The sequence below is a fragment of the Mixophyes fleayi genome, chromosome 12 (genome assembly GCF_038048845.1).
Source record: "Mixophyes fleayi isolate aMixFle1 chromosome 12, aMixFle1.hap1, whole genome shotgun sequence".
Classification (NCBI taxonomy): Eukaryota; Metazoa; Chordata; class Amphibia; order Anura; family Limnodynastidae; genus Mixophyes; species Mixophyes fleayi.
This window is the reverse complement of record NC_134413.1, coordinates 64865595-64884910: the sequence shown is the minus strand read 5'-3', so window position 1 is coordinate 64884910 and position 19316 is coordinate 64865595. Positions and strand designations below refer to the sequence as shown.

At 42.6% G+C, this 19316-nt stretch overlaps 2 protein-coding genes across 2 annotated transcripts in view; both read left to right on the top strand.

Moving 5' to 3' along the window:
- The first annotated feature begins 1752 nt into the window (after positions 1-1752).
- LOC142108342 (olfactory receptor 12D2-like) lies at positions 1753-4091 on the top strand. Its single transcript, XM_075191971.1, has 3 exons — positions 1753-1836; positions 3138-3768; positions 3841-4091. Exons 1-3 carry the CDS (start codon positions 1753-1755, stop codon positions 4089-4091), a joined length of 966 nt encoding a protein of 321 aa, XP_075048072.1.
- A 10249-nt stretch (positions 4092-14340) lies between these two features.
- The window catches only part of LOC142108340 (uncharacterized), a 51005-nt gene continuing 46029 nt past the window's right edge, over positions 14341-19316 (top strand). The window contains exon 1 of the mRNA XM_075191970.1: positions 14341-14378. The gene's annotated coding sequence lies outside the window, so the exon portion shown is untranslated. The remainder of the gene's footprint in view (positions 14379-19316) is intronic.

Genomic DNA, 19316 nt, shown 5'->3' with positions numbered 1-19316 from the left:
TGAAGAAATGTTCCAGCTGAGTACATGTATAAGTACGCTCTGTATATAAGGCACTTGCCGTAAGCAATCAGTCACAACACAACGCAGAGAAAAAAATATTGAATACATTAACACCTGCTAATAATGTAATTATTAATAAATTACATTAAATATATTTATCAGGATGTTATTAATGCCTAATGTATATAAAGTGCATGTTTACAGTTGCTCTTAATTGCAAACACATGTTCTTGCATTCATACACTTCAATCATCCCTATCAATCGGCGCTTACACATGCCCAATAGCTGGTGCAAATGATACCCCCTTCCTGTTCATTGCGTACGTGCGTATGCCGCTTCCTTTCCCCATTCCGCCCTTCAAATCGTAGGCTGTCGGAAGTGTCTTTTGAGTTCAAAGATGATTTGCATGCACTTGCGTTCACTGGAATATAGTCCCTTTCTGGGCAATTTTATGCAAAATACAGAAAACAACAGAACTTACGTTACTTAATGAATTGAAGCCCTATATGTTCAGTTTCAGCAATTAAACAACTGAAAAGCTGTTGTTTGTTTCTGAATGTAATTGTCAGTGTTCTTCCAAGTCATCCATTCTCTTATTGTACTACTGGATGCTGAGTGATGCTCTTCATCCTCTGATTGTTCCAGGTCCAGAGGTAACCACAATGTACTATTATAGGAATAGTTTACAAATTGCGGTGCAAATCAAATGTTGTGAGATCATGCGGTTATGGATTAGCCTCTACGAGAGTGCAAAATGGAGCATTTTCTGATTGGCGGAAATGGGTGGACTTGGAGCATTGATGACAAAACAAAGGCTCATGTTATACCCACATGCAAAAACAATGAGATATTTAGTTATGGGTTGTGATGGAGAAGGTACATTTACAGCGGAATTCTTTAGCTTGCGGGTGGCCCCAAATAAATTTTCCCCTTTTTTATCTTCTACTTTCAATCCAGGCGCACTTTATACATGATTTTTTTTCTATCAATGTAAGAAACATTAATTTATACAATAGTGATACCTTTAAAAAACACTGCTCTGATGTCCTCTCATGATTAATTTAGGATATAACTTAGGCTATACCTAGCAATATTTATGAAGAAAAGTATAAGAATTGAATATACAGAAGCTGTGCTCTTACAGTGGAGTTAGGCTGGACTCTGTAGTGACGTTTTTACTATTTCAAGTTCTACCCACAAGTCTGCAAATGTTGGTCCAAACTGATTTTATGGTGGCAGCTTCAAACTCCAGAATACATACCAGCAATTTGGCCACCTGTTGCTATTTTATTCTCCTTGGGTTCCAGTTTTTATTATTCATTTATTTATTTATTTCTAAGGCGCCGGTAGCACCGGACACAGAAGCAAGTAACAAATAGATGATATAATACACATAACTAGCACAGATGAGTGTGGGGAATGCTACGGGAACTCACACAGAGTGCAGCAAAATACCTTACAAGACGTATGAGGAAGTTAGACAGTAGACAGACATGGGACAATAGGTAGAGAGGTCCCTGCCCATGACAGCTTACATTCTATAGGGAGGGGTAGGACCGACTGGGATAAGATGGAGATGGCAGGCGAGGAAGAGATGTATAGAATGGTTAGGAGATGGAAGGATATGCAAGCTTGAAAAGGTGAGTATTGAGTGAGCTTTTGAAGGATTGAAGGTTGGAGAAGAGTCGAGTGAGGCGGGAAAGGGAGTTCCAAAGATTGGGGGCAGCACGGCAGAAATCTTGGAAGTGGGCATGGGAGGAGATAATGAGAAGAGAATTAAGGCGGAGGTCAGACATAGAGCAGAGTGTCCGGGTGGGTGTGTACCTCGAGACAAGGTAAAAGTTGCAAGAGCAAGAAGTGTTGGTAAGGGCTTTGTAAGTGAGGGTATGAAGCTTGAACTGAATTCTGAAATGGATAGGGAGCCAGTGAAGGGAGTAGCAGAAGAGGAGCAACAGGAGAGGAAGATGTACCTAGCCATAACATTCATGATGGGTTGAAGGACAGAAATGTGATAGACAGGAAGACCAGTGAGACGGAGGTTGCAGTAGCCGAGATGAGTAATGAGTAAAAGAACCAGGATTTTGGTTGCTTCCTGAGAGAGGAAGAAACAAATTTTCGTGATGTTACATTGGAGGAAGTGCCAAGATTTGGTGACGGATTGGATATAAGGGGTAAAGCTGAGAGCAAAGTCGAGCATGACTCCAAGGCAGCGGGCTTGGGTGACAGGAAAGAATTATGCTGTCAACCAAAAGGGAGATATTGGGAGGTATAGCAACATTGGCAGGAGGAAATATGATGAGCTTGGATTTGGAGATGTTGAGTTTGAGGAAGCGCTGTGCATTCAGGTACTTACAGCAGAGAGATAGCTAGATACTTTGGTTAAGAAGGGGAGGAAAGATAGATTTGTGTGTCATCGGCATAAAGCTGGCATTCAAGACCAAATGATTCACAAAGAGAGGTGGTGTAGAGAGAGAAGAGCAGAGGACCAAGAACAGAGTTTTGAGCGACTCCAATAGAAAAAGGAAGAGGGGGAGGAAGATTTGGAAGCAGAGATGCTAAAAGAGCGGCCTTAGAGGTAAATGGCAAACCAGGAGAGCGCTGTTGTGGTTTCTCTTTACGCAGGTTATTGATCTTACAGTTCAGCCACTAGTTCCCCAAGTTCTTTGCTGAGTACTTAGCTTCCTTCATAAATATATCTGTTTAATTAACTTGCCTGTACACTTTTATGTGTAAAAAATCATGCACATACGCATGGCGTATCCTAGATTCTTCCTGATTTTGCTTGATATCTGCTTGTCCTGATTTCAGCCTGTTCTCTACTTCACTGCTGTCTGCTCCTGACTGTTGATTTAAAAAGGCAAACTAACTAATTATGTTTAATATCTTGATGAAGATCTACTTTATTTAAATGTGCCTATTCAGTTGAATGCTTGTGCTAACTATTGAAAAACTCCATTAGTAGCCAAACAGGTTAGTTCTAGAATATAAAAAAAAACATTTTATTGTAGGACCCTAAACTATGTACAGTTTTAAGATAGTGTCACTCTGTTATATAATGTTATTTAAATAACAGCTAGTATATCTTATTAAGTTTAACAATACATTGTTATTAATGCATATATATTCTTCTCTGCAGACTGAAATGGAAGAGTTAAATGAAACATCTGTGAAAGAATTCATACTTCTCGGAATCACCAACCTCCCTCAGGTACAGACTTTTCTCTTCATCACATTTCTTCTGTTCTATCTCTTTTGTTTTGTCGGCAACTTAAGCATCGTGACGGTGGTTATTACTGACCATGGTCTCCATACTCCCATGTACTTTTTCTTGAGCAATCTTTCCTTCCTGGACTTTTTCTATGCAACCACAACAGTTCCAAAGATGTTGTCTGGTTTACTTATGGAGGACAAAACAATATCTTTTCAAGGCTGCATCATCCAACTCCATTTCTTTCATTTCCTGGGTAGCACTGAGGCCACGCTTCTTAGCTCAATGTCTTATGACAGATATGTTGCCATTTGTAACCCATTACGTTACCATGTTCTCATGTCAAGAACAATATGTATTGAATTGGCGTTCATTTCCTGGCTTGTTGGTTTCTTATACTCATTGTTACACACAATTCTCACTTCTAGGCTGCCTTTCTGCAGCGCAAACAAAATCACTCATTTTTATTGTGATATTAAACCTCTTCTGAAGTTGGCATGTACGGATACACATGTCAATGAAGGTTTAGTGAGCATAATCACTGGATCTGTAGCTCTTGGTACATTTGTTTTAATTGTGATTTCATATGCATTTATTGCAACCCATCTTCAAAACATCCGTTCCGACCAAGGCAGAAATAAAGCCATCTCCACTTGCACTTCTCACCTTATTGTCGTCCTTTTATATTATGGAACTGCATTCTGCACGTACCTAAGACCAGCTACTAAAGATTCGCTGGAGCAGGACAGAATCACTGCGGTCCTGTTTACAGTGATTACCCCTGCTCTAAATCCCCTGATTTACGCCCTGCGGAACAAGGAAGTGAAGAGAGCTCTTAGGAAATTGTTCTTAGAAGGTCAACATTTGAAACAAAAGTACTAGCATTAAAATTCATTTAAATGTGCCACAGCTAGTGGATATAGATAAATGAGCTCCCTATGTCTTGTTTTTTTGTAAATTAGAGTTGTTAGTCCTTTTTCTATTTTAATTAAATTATTAGTTTATTATTTTTATTACAGTTTGAATCAATAAACCAATGAAGTCCACGTTGAGACCAAATGGGGAACTACTGTAGCTGAAAGTATGCTGCTGCTACAGGGCCCACAGCTTGGGGGTAGGAGTAGTCCTAAGTCCCATATAACCATTAGAATACTCTTCAGGTGTAGCCTTAAAGACTAAACCATATGTTGTGGAGTTATCAGGCACCCTGCTTGGGGCTATACATTAAATGACTCCTGAGTCAAAAAAATGATCAGGATGCAGAGTGGTCTGGTCTCCTGAGTTATAGAATAGCTGTGAGGTTCTGAGGGCATACAGAAAGGATCATATAAGTCCCCATGGAAGAGGGATGTGACCCCGGACTGTGGAGCTTACATTTTTTGATCACCTTCTTCAAAGAGGAGAATACTTGTGTGGCTGCTGTCCTGTTAGTCCTGAATCACGTTCCACTCTCCATAATAATGGTAATATGGAAAGAGGTATTCAATGTCATCAGCACTAAAATTTAATGATAGTGAAGATGTTTTGTGCCATAATATGCCATGGAGAGTACTTTTTGGAGTATGGTTATGTTTTGTAGAGTATGGTTTGTTGCTCCATATATTGATGCAAATACTTCTTAGGCTGAACATAGATGGTCCATATGTAACGATGTGAGGGAGAATGAACTAAACGGGTGTGGTACAGCATATTGATGCTGACTACCCCGACAAGACTCACCCCGACGTGACTATTCCGAAGGAGCTGGTTCCCGATCCTGCCCGATGACGACTCCTCTTCACCCCGACATGACGATGAAGCAAGAAGGCGGCTGCAGCTGAAGACGTCATTGAGCATGCCGACGGCATTATCGCTGTTGTTAAGGGGGTGATGTAAGTATGCACCCATGTACAATGTATTTTAGAAAGGATTTGACATTGTACATGGGTGCATACTTACGTCACCCCCTTAACAACAGCGATAATGCCATCGGCATGCTCAATGACGTCATCACGATATGCTGACTACCACCGAACTAAACATGGGAAAATGTTGTCATGCTTTTTCTGCCAATGTCTAATTTGGTGGTTTCGAAGTCATTGATATAAATTAATAATGTTACTATCTTCCTTAAAGTTTTTTTCAATTGAGAAATGAATTGAAAAATGTGGAACTTAAATCCTTTGCTATGGAGTTTTTCTTATTATACCTCTGGCTGAGAATTCAGCTTTTCTCATACTATGTAATGTATCTGTAGCCATCCAGCCCACATTATTACCTTCTTCAATGTTTTATAAAAAATGAGTTGGTCAAGATCTCAAACCCTATAAAACAGGTGTGCAGCATGGTGTCTAAGTGGTTAGCACTTCTGCCCCACAATGCTGGGGTCATGAGTTCAATTCCCGACCATGGCCTTATCTGTGTGGAGTTTGTATGTTCCCCCCGTGTTTGCGTGGGTTTCTTCTGGGTGCTCCGGTTTCCTTCCACACTCCCAAAAAACATACTCGTAGGTTAATTGGCTATCAAAATTGACCCTAGTCTGTCTGTCTGTGTGTGTATGTTAGGGAATTTAGACTGTAAGCTCCAATGGGTCAGGGACTGATGTGAATGAGTTCTCTGTACAGCACTGCGGAATCAGTGGCGCTATATAAATGAGGAGGATGACTATAGGATTTCATATTTTTACCGATGACCACTGTGAGCAAAATGTATCATTTAATTCCATTAAATAATTTGAGTGCAGTTATTTATCTGCATATAATCACTATAGCACCTAGGTTCCCAAACTGTGCGCCGCGGCTCCCAGGGGTGCCGCGGCGCTGACACAGAGGTGCCGTGGACAGGAAGAAAAGGAAGGAAAAAGAAAAACAACTACTTACCAATCCGGCGGCGCCCGGGTCCCAGCATCCTCCTCCTTCCTTGTTTCTCACTGAATGCTGGGCGTGACGTCACTCCCGGCATTCAGTGAGAAACGAGGAAGGAGGAGGATGCTGGGTCCCGGGCGCCGCCGGATTGGTAAGTAGTTGTTTTTTTCTTCCTGTCCACGGCGGGGGCACAGCGAGGGGCAGATGCTGAGGGGACAGAGCAGGCAGAGCGGGGAGAGGCTGAGGGGACAGAGCGGGCAGAGGCTGAGGGCACAGCAAGGGGCAGAGTATGAGGGGGCAGAGCGGGCAGAGTGGGCAGAGCGGGCAGAGCGGGCAGAGGCTGAGGGGACAGAGCAGGCAGAGTGGGCAGAGGCTGAGGGGACAGAGCGGGCAGAGGCTGAGGGCATAGCAAGGGGCAGAGGCTGAGGGCACAGAGCGGGCAGAGGCTGAGGGGACAGAGCGGGCAGAGGCTGAGGGGACAGAGTGGGCAGAGGCTGAGGGCACAGCAAGGGGCAGAGGCTGAGGGGACAGAGCGGGCAGAGGCTGAGGGGACAGAGCGGGCAGAGGCTGGGGGGACAGAGCCGGCAGATGCTAAGGGGACAGAGCGGGCAGAGGCTGGGGGGACAGAGGCTGAGGGGACAGAGGCTGAGGGGACAGAGGCTGAGGGGGCAGAGCGGGCAGAGGCTGAGGGGGCACAGTGTGTGTGTGGATGTAGGGGCACTGAGTGTGTGGATGAGTGTGTGGATGCAGGTGACACTGAGTGTGTGGATGCAGGGGGCACGGTGTGTGTGTGGATGCAGGGGGCACGGTGTGTGTGGATGCAGAGGGCACTGAGTGTGTGGATGCAGGGGGCACTGAGTGTGTGGATGCAGGGGGCACGGTGTGTGTGTGGATGCAGAGGGCACTGAGTGTGTGGATGCAGAGGGCACTGAGTGTGTGGATGCAGGGGGCACTGAGTGTGTGGATGCAGGGGGCACTGAGTGTGTGGATGCAGGGGACACTGAGTGTGTGGATGCAGGGGACACTGAGTGTGTGGATGCAGAGGACACTGAGTGTGTGGATGCAGGGGGCACTGAGTGTGTGGATGCAGGGGGCACTGAGTGTGTGGATGCAGGGGGCATGGTGTGTGTGGATGCAGGGGGCACTGAGTGTGTGGATGCAGGGGGCACTGAGTGTGTGGATGCAGGGTGCAGAGTGTGTGGATGCAGGGGGCACTGAGTGTGTGGATGCAGGGGGCATGGTGTGTGTGGATGCAGGGGGCACTGAGTGTGTGGATGCAGGGGGCACGGTGTGTGTGGATGTAGGGGGCACGGTGTGTGTGGATGCGGGGGGCACTGAGTGTGTGGATGCAGGGGGCACTGAGTGTGTGGATGCAGGGGTCACTGAGTGTGTGGATGCAGGGGGCACTGAGTGTGTGGATGCAGGGGGCACATAAGTATTTCTGTTCTGACCTAAATATTTATTACGTCTTTTTGACTACTTATAAAACGGGACTGCTCAGCAATTATTTTGGAGGGGTGCCTTGAAATATTTTTGGAGACTCTAAGGGTGCCGCGAACTGCAAAAGTTTGGGAACCACTGCTATAGCAAATAACATGTTAACCAGATAATCGAGCACTGAGGAGTCCTAACAAGGATGAAACAGGTTGTTAGTAGATGGATATTCTGGGTCACCACAAATCTGTGTAATATTCTTAAAAGCCAGTTAATAAAGCATTGACACAAAAGGCTGTCATGTAATTAGTATTCCACAGAAATCTAAAACTGTTCTACTGACTATCATGGTATCACACTCTTCTAAAACTTTGTGAAGCTAAAATAGTTTTTTCAAATCTATTCCATAGCAATACAAGTAAAACAGTAAAAATGGTAATGCACAATAGTAACTGCACACATAATAAAATACAGAAGGGGTCAATTGTCACAAAGTATCAGATTGCACAGTAACATGTCTGACTTTCCCATATTCTGAAAATAGTGGTTCAAATGAATCACCAATCTGGTATTAAAACAAGGGGCTCCTTATATAAAGTCAAAATATAGAGAAAAGCAGCACATTCCCACTTTTTCCTCTATATCTGCCATCGAAAAGCTGCATTATTATTATTATTATAATTATTATCTTTTGTTTATAAAGCACCAACATATTACATAGCGCTGTATATTGAGAGATCTAGACACAAATAAATAAGATACACTAAAAACAGTAGGTAAAGATGGCCCTGCCCAAATGAACTTACAATCTTAGAGGTGCTGTGAGCAATTGATATATTAGATACCGGAATAACAAATGTAGCTGTTGGTGGGGAAAGTCAATGGATATTGTAAGGCAGAAGCATTCAGTATTATTATTATTATTATTATTATTATAATTTATTTGTTAGGCGCCACAAGGTTTTCGCAGCGCCGTACACTGTACAAACAGTAGACCATACAGCAGTGGCGGATCCAGTGGGAGGGGGGCGATCAGGGCAATCGCTCCCCCTAGCAGGGGCTTGCTGCCGGTGGCTGCACATTGTGCAGGTCCGTTCGGCAGTGATAATGTGCTGCCCGGCTGCTCCGATTGTGTTTTAAACACAATCAGAGCAGCGGGACAGCACATTATCACTGCCGAACGGACCTGCACATACTGTGCAGCCGCCGGCAGCCTTAGAAGTTAGAAAGGGGACGGGGCCTAAATCACTCCTCCCCTATATTGCCCGGGGTAGAAAAAAATTCTAGATCCGCCCCTGCCATACAGGGTGACATAGTACAGAACAATAAACACAAAGTACCAATACTTCAGAAACTCCGGGCAGACATACGGGTAAAGACGGAGCAGAAGAACAGGTATGGAGACAGGAGGGGAGAGGGGCCCTGCTCATACGAGCTCACATCCTAAGGGAGGGTGAACAAACAGGCACAAAAGGGAGCCATCGAAGTAAGGGAGAGAAAGGCGGGGCTAGGGGAGAGAGGGGAGAAGGAGAGGAGGAGTTTAGCAAAGGAGCACGAAGGTTAGGGGTTAAGTGAATGATTGGTAGGCTTTGAGGAACAGGTGAGTTTTAAGTGCCCGTTTGAAGGAACACAGACTGGGAGAGAGACGGATGGAGCGAGGGAGGGAGGTCGTTCCAGTGCAGGGGAGCTGCTCGGGAGAAGTCTTGGATTCTTGATTCAGTAAACAAGAGTAAAGCATCCATTGTTGACCTGTATTTCTGTGCAACAGAAAGTGGTACTTTTGAGGAAACAATGAATGTAGAGACATGAAAGATTGATATGCCACTGCAGAAATGGCAAGACAGCTGCTCAACCATGACTGTCCTTCACCATTTATCTCAACTGACTCTCCTACCTGCTTTGCACAGACATCATTCTGGGTGTGGCAGGAGGAGGAGTAGGGGTAAACCAGCCCACACCCTTCCCTCCTCCCTGCACAGAAATCCTCCATCACCTCTGAGCAAGGACGGATTAACACAAGGTCTAACTGGGCTAGAGCCCAGGGGCCTCGGGCAGCTGGGGGACTCTTGAAAGAGCTTTTTCTTTTCTTTAGAGCTTTGTCATTATTCATCGTCCCTGCCCCTGGCTCCGCCTGTCAGCTGGTCACGGAGAATGGCAGGCAGCTTACAGCAAATGTTATGCTGTTAGCTACCTGCTGTCACTGTAGTCCTTCCGCGGCATGCAGTAATCTCCTTACTGAAGAGATCTCGGGAGTTTGAGACTATGAGTCATAGTCTCACTCTCACGAGATCTCCTCAGTGGAGAAGATTACTGCGTGCCATGGAAGCACTACAGGGAGTGGAAGAACGCCTGCAGCCAGGACAGATCAGGAAGACGAGGTCAGGGGGTGGGTGACCTCATGGGGGGCTCACATGGGGGGGCCTCATCAGTACCCATAGCCCGGGGCCTCCATTCCCTTAATCCAGCCCTGGCTATAAGCCGGCGGATGTCAGCTCTGTTCTGTTTTAGAGCAGGGCTGCTTTATATGTAATACCTCAATATTATGTATGATTTACTCTGCTCTGAGATGGAGCAGTAGTGCTCTATGTATGTAAGTGGACATAGAGACCAAAGTCTGCAGTCTGCAAAGCTTTGTACTCAAGTGGCAATCAGATGTTTAAGTTTGTCCATTCTGAACCTCTTATCCGCACTCATTTAAATATCAGGGAATCTCAAATTAAACCTTAACTTTATGCTGCTGCATTGGTGTGCAGTTCCATATAAGACCATTAGGTGATTCAATCCCGTATGCTTCCTTCAAATCCACTTTCAAAGTAAATGCAGTCCAAAAAATAAATAAATAAACTTTTGCACTCTTCTCGGTTATATATGACCACCATTATGTACTAGTAAACAGATAGCAGTGTAATATGTAATATAAGAGACAATTGACAATAAAACCGTGCAATGACATATACACTGTCTAACTACTAATGAGAGCTACCTGGTGCTATACTCTCAGTCATCCCTGCTAGGTGTCCAATGACTGCCAAGTGTGTTTTATTAATATACAGGGTGGTCCATAAGTGTGGAAACACCTTTTTAAAAAATATTCTAAATTAGAGTTGCATCCAAGATTGACAACTTCAAGATAGCCACCATACTGCCTTAAAAAGTTTTCCACCACTCACAAAGGTGTTTCCACACTTATGGACCAACCTATATATACCGGGCTCCCTTACAAAAGAGAAACCAAAAAACTATATTATGGAGGAGATGTTCTATAATCTGTACAGTTTATACACTTATGTGTAGTGATAGAGCTCGCACCATTACCAGATGAGAGGATTCTGGGAAATGGAACTTCAGTAATTGTAATGCCACAGCGGAACGTAGTTACCGATTCATGGGTGGAGAAACTTGGACATAAAAGGTAAACAAAGACTCCCAAAGAGATGTAGCGATTGTTTACATGGCATATGTAATACATTTAAAGATGTTCCAATCGATCATAAGTTCATAAAAGACACCACCAAAAATAGACATGTCCTAAAAATACCTACACTGTGTGCTCGTGTTGGATAGTAGATAACAACATATTCAAAACTGTTCAACAGAATATTCACGTATTGTAACATTTCATCATCATCATCATCATCAGTTATTTACCCTATTTGCTGGCGTATAAGACTACTTTTTTGCACTGAAAAACATGCCTCCAAGTGGGGGGGTGGTCTTATACACCGGGTCCAGTATCGCGCGGTATCCAGTGCGGCCGCGGCAGGTCATCAGCGTGGCTGCGGCGAGCATCAGCAGCGATACAGGGGTGCCAGCCTTTTTGGCGTGACCGGCCCGTTCTGCTGACAGGGAGGGCAGACAGGGAGCAGGGACCAATCCAATCAGGCTTTGTATACAGCCAACAGCCAACCACAGTACTGCACCATTGTACAGTACAATACAGCATAGAAAATGTCCAGCAATCAAACCCCTATCAACCCTATCATGGCACCAGCAAAAAGAAAGAAATATGATGCAAGTTTTAAACTTAAAGTTGTAAACTTTGCCATGGAACATAATAATTGTGCTGCTGCAAGACAATATGGAGAAACAGAAAAGATGGTTCGGGACTAGAAATCAAATGAAAAAGCATTAAAGATTATGCCAAGGGGTAAGTGTGCACTTGCTCTCTCCCTCTATTTGTTATCTTCCTTCTATCATTGACTAGTGAATTACATTTAATAAACTTGCACTGTTTTATGTTTACTGTACATGTTTGATAACATACAGCCTTGTGACAGTTTTCCTGCATGTCATAGGCATTTGAATATAAATTAACATGTTGAAATCAAATCTGATGTTCCTTTACGTTTTATTTGGTGTGTGGAAGGTGTGCGGAAGAGGGGGTAGTCTTATACGGCGAGTATATAACAAACTCTATATTTTGAGTGGAAATGTTGGGGGTCGTCTTATACGCCGGCAAATACGGTATATAGTGCCAGTAATTCTGCAGCGCTGTACAGTGAACTCACTCACATCAGTCCCTGCCCCATTGGGGCTTACAGTCTAAATTCCCTAACATAGACACACACACACACACACACACACAGAGAGACACTAGGGTCAATTTTGAAAGCAACCAATTAACCTACCAGTATGTTTTTGGAGTGTGGGAGGAAACCGAAGCACCCAGAGGAAACCCACGCAAACACTGGGGAGAACATACAAACTCCATACAGATAAGGCCATGGTCGAGAATCAAACTCATGACCCCAGTGGTGTGAGGCAGAAGTGCTAACCACTGTGCCAATCCGGCTAGGGTGGGGGATGGTCTTGGACTACCAACTTTTACAAGTTGTAGTCCATATGCTAATATAAATTAGTAAAAATTATTTTTACATGTTTTAAATTCAAACTGCAAAACACTACTGTGTTCAAAATTTGCTGTTTGTGTTTGAGGTTCCCTGTTTGCAATGACATGTATAAGTTTAAGCTTGGATGTTTTTGAGCTTCAATACGTATGCAAAACTGTTTGACCTTGTTTGAGGTTCAAAGTCAAACAGGTTTGAACATGGTTGAACTGGCTAAAATATTCTTGAACCTGTTTGATTTTCTTAAAGTTAGCTTGATTGTTTTCAAGTCATCAAAAATTTAAGAAAGTCCAGCAAGTTTTTACATTTCTGTACCGATTCGAAGCACAAGTTTGAGAAACAATATGCAGCTGGTTCCGGTATCTTTAAATACAGGATTCGTCAGAAAGGTGAGAAAGTGTAACAATAAATGTAAAAATCATACAAATAATATTTATAATTTCACTTTTCTTTCAAGCCCTTTAGGTGCAATAAATTAACTGTTGTCAGTTATAAAAGACAATTACAAACTGGTGTAAGAATAACTAAAGCAAGATTTACATTGGCCTCAATAGTAGCTACAAAAAACATTGGGTCTGATGAGAGTAAAGCATAAACAAGGAGTAACTTTGCAGCTTGTTAAAACCATGTTGCTTTGGAGGGGAGGTAAATTTAAAATGTGGGGACAGATTTATAGTTGGCATAGGGCATGTCCTAGATCGACTTTAAATTTCAGTGTAAAAATAAAGCTGCCAAGTATTTGTGTGCTAGATGAAAATGCAGCCAGGATTTTCCTTATGCGCAAAATAATAAAATAATTTGCACCCCTTGCATTGGAACAAATTTACTCTTTTTGTTGCCTTGCTCTTCTTAATGGCTCAGGCCCATTGTATCCAATATATGAATAAGGGTGCATTTAGGAAATCATTTCCACAGTATGGTAACTTTTGATTTGCATTTTAATAAAACCTTATGTTAGGGTGCTATGAAAATCATGCATTTTAGAAAGATCAGTGTTACCCAGTTAAGGCAGCTTATTGATTGAGATAATGTTTTTCCACGGAAAGCACAAAGACCAAACTGGACACTTTCAAAAAGATTAGGAAATTGTTCTAATAAAATGTGGCTAAATGAGGCTAAATAATTAAAGGTGATAGAGGAAAATAAAAGCAATTAAAGGATTCATTCAGATCTCTATTTAAATACTACAAATACAAGAAAATGTGTACAGTATGTGCGTGGGCAGATGACTGGCTGACTGCTTGGAAGTAAAGTGTTGTTTTAAATGTAGCATATTTAGATTTGGGCTAATGTTTTTAGCCTCAGTGGTCAGTTGAGTAGCACTGCTTTTAAATTGATTTATTAATGATCCTGTAGAATATCGAAGGCTGGTTACGCAATACAATGTTTTCAGTCGATAAACGACTGATTGACCCAACGTCACAGTAGTGTGTACCCTGGAACGATGAACGATCATCATTCCGAATCACAGCCCATCGTTTGAGATGATTGGTCATAGTGTTTAAAAATTGTCTTTCAGTTATAAACAATGTCTGTCCAATTCTGCAGTGTGTATGCACTCTGCAGAAATGGAACGATAATCTAGCTATTTACGTGACATTTGACAGCTGGTGTCCGGGGTACGGATACTGTCCATAATTTGTGAGGTGTAGGTAGGGTTAATGCTGGCTTGTGTGCTGGCCCTGTGCTGTGTGGGTAGCACCACTTTTCAGAGGGGGGTCTAAGCTTGATTTTACTGCAGCACAATGGTTCAGGCCGTCAACAGAGAGAGAGGAGGGAACAGGGAGAGACATGTGCAGGGAAACCTCTCACTCAAATATTACCTGTCAGCCTTAAAGGACAATTCATGACAGGAAAGGTGCACTAAAGTTAAAACAAGTAATTACCCTGCCTGGATAACATGAATGCAGGAGCTTCCCTCCGCTGTACCTCTCCTCCTCTTCCCTCTCCCGTGTGCAGCCTGTTTTACAACCTGTCATTCAAGACAGGAATTGCTGTCACCATTCAGACGATTGTTATGACAGAGGAAGAGCAGACATCTGGAGGTAATAGTGTACAATGTATAAACATAATTCGGCAAGCTGATCTGGATTTTTTTTTTGTTCATGTCGTTGGAAAATCCCTCATCGCTTATTTTTGCTGTAGTGTGTACCTAGCTTAAGTAAGGTTATTTCATAGAACAATGGGTCAATAATTACTGTTTATGTAAAAAAAAATCTAAGGTAATGCATGGTAACAATTATGCTAGCTACACCTTAACTGGGGGATACATGGAGAAATCTGATATGGAAATCAGTTATTAATACGAACAGACAATAAGTTGCGTAGCAGCACTTAATGCCATGCAACTGCTACAAGAGTTAATAAAATTCTGGCATGCATAAAGCAAGGCATATATGCATTAAAAGGAAATGTAATTGTCATGGATCATCCCAGATGTGGACCCACTATGTCACTAGTGATTGGTGCTGGCTTTCCAAGAACACAAAGTCTAATGGAAGACCTGTACATCATTTGCAAGCCCCCAGGCACCTGCTTACAGAAAGAAGAATATTAGATTTCATTGAGGCCAGGGCAGGCAGCTCATGTGTCTGGTTATTTCATCCACACCAGTATATTCTTGGTTATTCCATCCACATCAGTATAATCCTGGTTATTCCATCCACACCAGTGTGTTCTTGGCTATTCCATCCACAACAGTGTATTCTTGGTTATTTCATCCACACCAGTGTATACCTGGTTATTCCATTCACACCATTGTGTTCTTGGCTATTCCATCCACAACAGTGTATTCCTGGTTATTCCATCCACAACAGTGTATACCTGGTTATTCCATCCACACCATTGTGTTCTTGGCTATTCCATCCACACCAGTGTAATCCTGGTTATTCCATCCACACCAGTGTGTTCTTGACTATTCCATCCACACCAGTGTATTCCTGGTTATTCCATCCACACCAGTGTATACCTGGTTATTCCATTCACGCCAGTGAGTTCCGGATTATTCACTAGGGATGTGCACCGGCCACTTTTGGTGTCTCGTGTTTTGTGTTTTGGATTCGGATTTGCTTGAGGTCTTGGGTTCGGATTTGTTTTCGCAAAACACCTGACGAAAGGTTTTGGTTCGGATTTAAGGTTTTGGATTTGGATTTATTTTTGCAAAAAAACATAAAAAGTGTTAAAATCAAGTTTTTTTGGTTTATTTTCACTCCTACGCTATTATTAACCTCAATAACATTCATTAACAATCATTTAGACTAATTCCCAGTCTATTCTGAACACCTCACACCTCACACAATTGTTTTTAGTCCAAAACGTTTCACCGAGGTAGCTTTCTGGACTGTATAGTGCAGTGGTCCCGGTACACAATTTGGTACCGGGGCCACAATATATCACCCTCAACTGGTCTGAATTCCACCAAAAAAGTATCTGGACTGCGTAGTGGAGTGGTCCCCACAATATAATAAAAAAAACCTCAACTGGTCTGAATTCCACCAAACAAGTATCTGGACTGCGTAGTGGAGTGGTCCCCACAATATAATAAAAAAACCCTCAACTGGTCTGAATTCCACCAAACAAGTATCTGGACTGCGTAGTGGAGTGGCCCCGGTACCCAATTTAATACCGGGGCCACAATATAATAAAAAAGACCTCAACTGGTCTGAATTCCACCAAAAAAGTATCTGGACTGCGTAGTGGAGTGGTCCCCACAATATAATAAAAAAAAACCTCAACTCGTCTGAATACCACCAGACAAGTATCTGGACTGCGTAGTGGAGTGGCCCCGGTACCCAATTTGATACCGGGGCCACAATATAATAAAAAAACCCTCAACTGGTCTGAATTCCACCAAAAAAGTATCTGGACTGCGTAGTGGAGTGGTCCCCACAATATAATAAAAAAAACCTCAACTGGTCTGAATTCCACCAAACAAGTATCTGGACTGCGTAGTGGAGTGGCCCCGGTACCCAATTTGATACTGGGGCCACAATATAATAAAAAAAACCTCAACTGGTCTGAATTCCACCAAAAAAGTATCTGGACTGCGTAGTGGAGTGGTCCCCTCAATATAATAAAAAACCCTCAACTGGTCTGAATTCCACCAAACAAGTATCTGGACTGCGTAGTGGAGTGGCCCCGGTACCCAATTTGATACCGGGGCCACAATATAATAAAAAAATACCTCAACTGGTCTGAATTCCACCAAACAAGTATCTGGACTGTGTAGTGGAGTGGCCCCGGTACCCAATTTGATACCGGGGCCATAATATAATAATAAAACCCTCAACTGGTCTGAATTCCAGGGAACAGATGGCGGACACCAGATGGACGTCTAAAACCAACATAGCAGTTAAGGGCGCAGTTCCTCTTTTTTGTGACTGCACAAACAATTAACGTAGTAATAGAAATGACAGTTTTTTTTTGTTTTAAATATAGAAAGAAAGATGGTAGTACTAGAAATGGCAGTTATTTAGTTTTTTTTAAAATAGAGAAAGAAAGAAGGTAGTACTAGAAATGACAGTTATTTAGTTTTTTTTTAAATAGAGAAAGAAAGAAGGTAGTAATAGAAATGGCAGTTATTCGAATCCCCAGGAGAGTATAAGTGGGGTGAGCCACAGAGAGATTATTTCCCTCAGTTTCTCTAACAGGTTGTCAGTGTTGTGCCTCTTCTTAAAACCTGTTATACATAACTACACACACTCGGCAAAGCTTTTACAAATTATCTGCGGCACAGGAGAGTACCACTGGACTGTACTTTAATAGTAGTACCTATTATTTTTGGGTACAGCAACAGTGAATGATCGTAGTTAGACTTTTAAATAGCAGTACAAGCTAGATTTTTTAAAATTTTGTAATATTTTTTTCCAATTATTTTTGGAATTTTTTTTTTTTTTTTTTTTTTAATTAATTTTTTATCATTTTTTTTATAAAAATATTTTTTTTTTTTTTGAACTTTTGGATAACTTGGAAATAACAATGCCCTTAGCAGAACAGACCACTGGACACAGGAAATACAGAGAGAAAGAAGGTAGCAATAGAAATGGCAGTTCCTCTTTTTTGGAACTGCACAAACAGTGATGAAAATGAAGGTGGAGCTGGTGGCACGTCACGGTCCTCTTCAGAGGACAATCTCCTGACCAGCAGGTCTTTGCACCGCTGTAGACTTGTGTCCGCCGGAAACAGAGACACAACATACGCTTTAAACCGAGGATCGAGAACGGTGGACAGAATGTATTCCTCTGACTTTAAAAGACTGACCACCCTTGGGTCCTGGCAAAGCGTAGAAAGGGCTTCATCCACAAAAGCTACATGCTTAGTGGAATCGCAATGGTGTACCAGCTCCTCCCTCACTTTCTCCAGCTGCTTCTGCAAAAGCCTGATCAGGGAATTCACCTGACTCAAGCTGGCAGTGTCGGAACGGACTTCTCTTGTGGCAAGTTCAAATGGCTGCAGAACCTTGCACAACACGGAAATCATTCTCCAGTGCGCTTGACTCAGGCGCATTCCCACTCCTTTTCCTATGTCGTAGGTGGCTGTGTAGGCTTGATTGGCCTTTTGATGCTCCTCCATCCTCTGCAGCATATAGAGGGTGGAGTTCTAGCACGTCACTACCTCTTGTTAATTTAGATTGCAAGGCTTGTAAATACTTTGAAGATAAAAAAAGCAGGCTGCACAGACTGTGGAGCTAGAAAGTGAAATTAAATGGACCACGTTACTTTGGTGGCTATCTATGCCACCCCCCCCGCCCTACACTTGTTGTTGAATATAAAAAAAAGCAGCCTGCATAGACTGTAGAACTAGAAATTCAAATATACAAAGAAATGGACAAAGGCAGTTTGGTATCTGTCTGCATCAGATCCCCTCTCCACTAGGAGTAAAATAGAAAACTATTCAGACGTTATATAATCTAGAATATAAATAGAAATTGAGAAAGGCAATTTGGTATCTGTCTGCATCATAATCATTAACATCCTCCTCAGCGCCAGCTACATCAATATCCTCCTCCCGGTGTACAACATTCACACCTTCATTAGCCAAATCTGTAACTGGACTGTGGGTGATCCTTCCAGCATATGCAGAGGGCGTGCTGCAAATGGTGGAAGGAGCCACCTCTTCCTGTACAGTGATGGGAAGGTCAGGCTTCGCAACCACCAACACCCTTGACTCGCCTTGGGGATTTGTGATAATTTCTCTTTAGAAGGCAGAGTTGTTTGCTGTGTTGTTGCTGACAGCATAACACTCTTAAATTTTTTGTAGAGGGGGGGAGGGCTTAGTTCCTTGGGTGAAGCTGAACCACTAGTCATGAACACGGGCCAGGGCCTAATCCGTTCCTTGCCACTGCGTGTCGTAAATGACATATTGGCAACTTTACATTTCTCCTCAGATGATTTAAAGTTTCTCTTTTTGCTACTTTTACTGAACTCGGGCTTTTTGGATTTTACATGCCCTGTACTAGGAGATTGGGCATCGGGCTTGCCAGATGACGTTGATGGCATTTCATCGTCTATGTCATGACTAGTGGCAGCAGCTTCAGCATTAGGAGGAAGTGGGTCTTGATCTTTCCCTACTTTATCCTCCAAATTTTTGTTCTGCATTATATGTAGCACAAGAGAGTGTACCCCGAAGCCACACATACTCGGCGAAGCCTTTAAAAATTATATGCGGCACAGGAGAGTACCACTGGACTTATACTGCTGAATCAGTGAACTTTGTAATATAGCAGTACCACTGGACTTATACTGCTGAATCAGTGAACTTTGTAATATAGCAGTACCACTGGACTTATACTGCTGAATCAGTGAACTTTGTAATATAGCAGTACCACTGGACTTATACTGCTGAATCAGTGAACTTTATAATATAGCAGTACCACTGAACTTATACTGCTGAATAAGTGTACTTTGTAATATTGCAGTACCAATGGACTTATACTGCAGGATTGTTTTTGGCTATTTTTTTTTTTATAATTACTTTTTTTTTCA

Excerpts from the sequence above, each read along its gene's own strand:
- LOC142108342 (XM_075191971.1), top strand. The coding sequence starts at position 1,753 with ATGGGAGGAGATAATGAGAAGAGAATTAAGGCGGAGGTCAGACATAGA. Across the intron at positions 1,837-3,137 it reads GGTGTGTACCTCGAGACAAG|ACTGAAATGGAAGAGTTAAA; the intron begins GTAAAAGTTGCA and ends TCTTCTCTGCAG. Across the intron at positions 3,769-3,840 it reads CACTGGATCTGTAGCTCTTG|GCAGAAATAAAGCCATCTCC; the intron begins GTACATTTGTTT and ends GTTCCGACCAAG.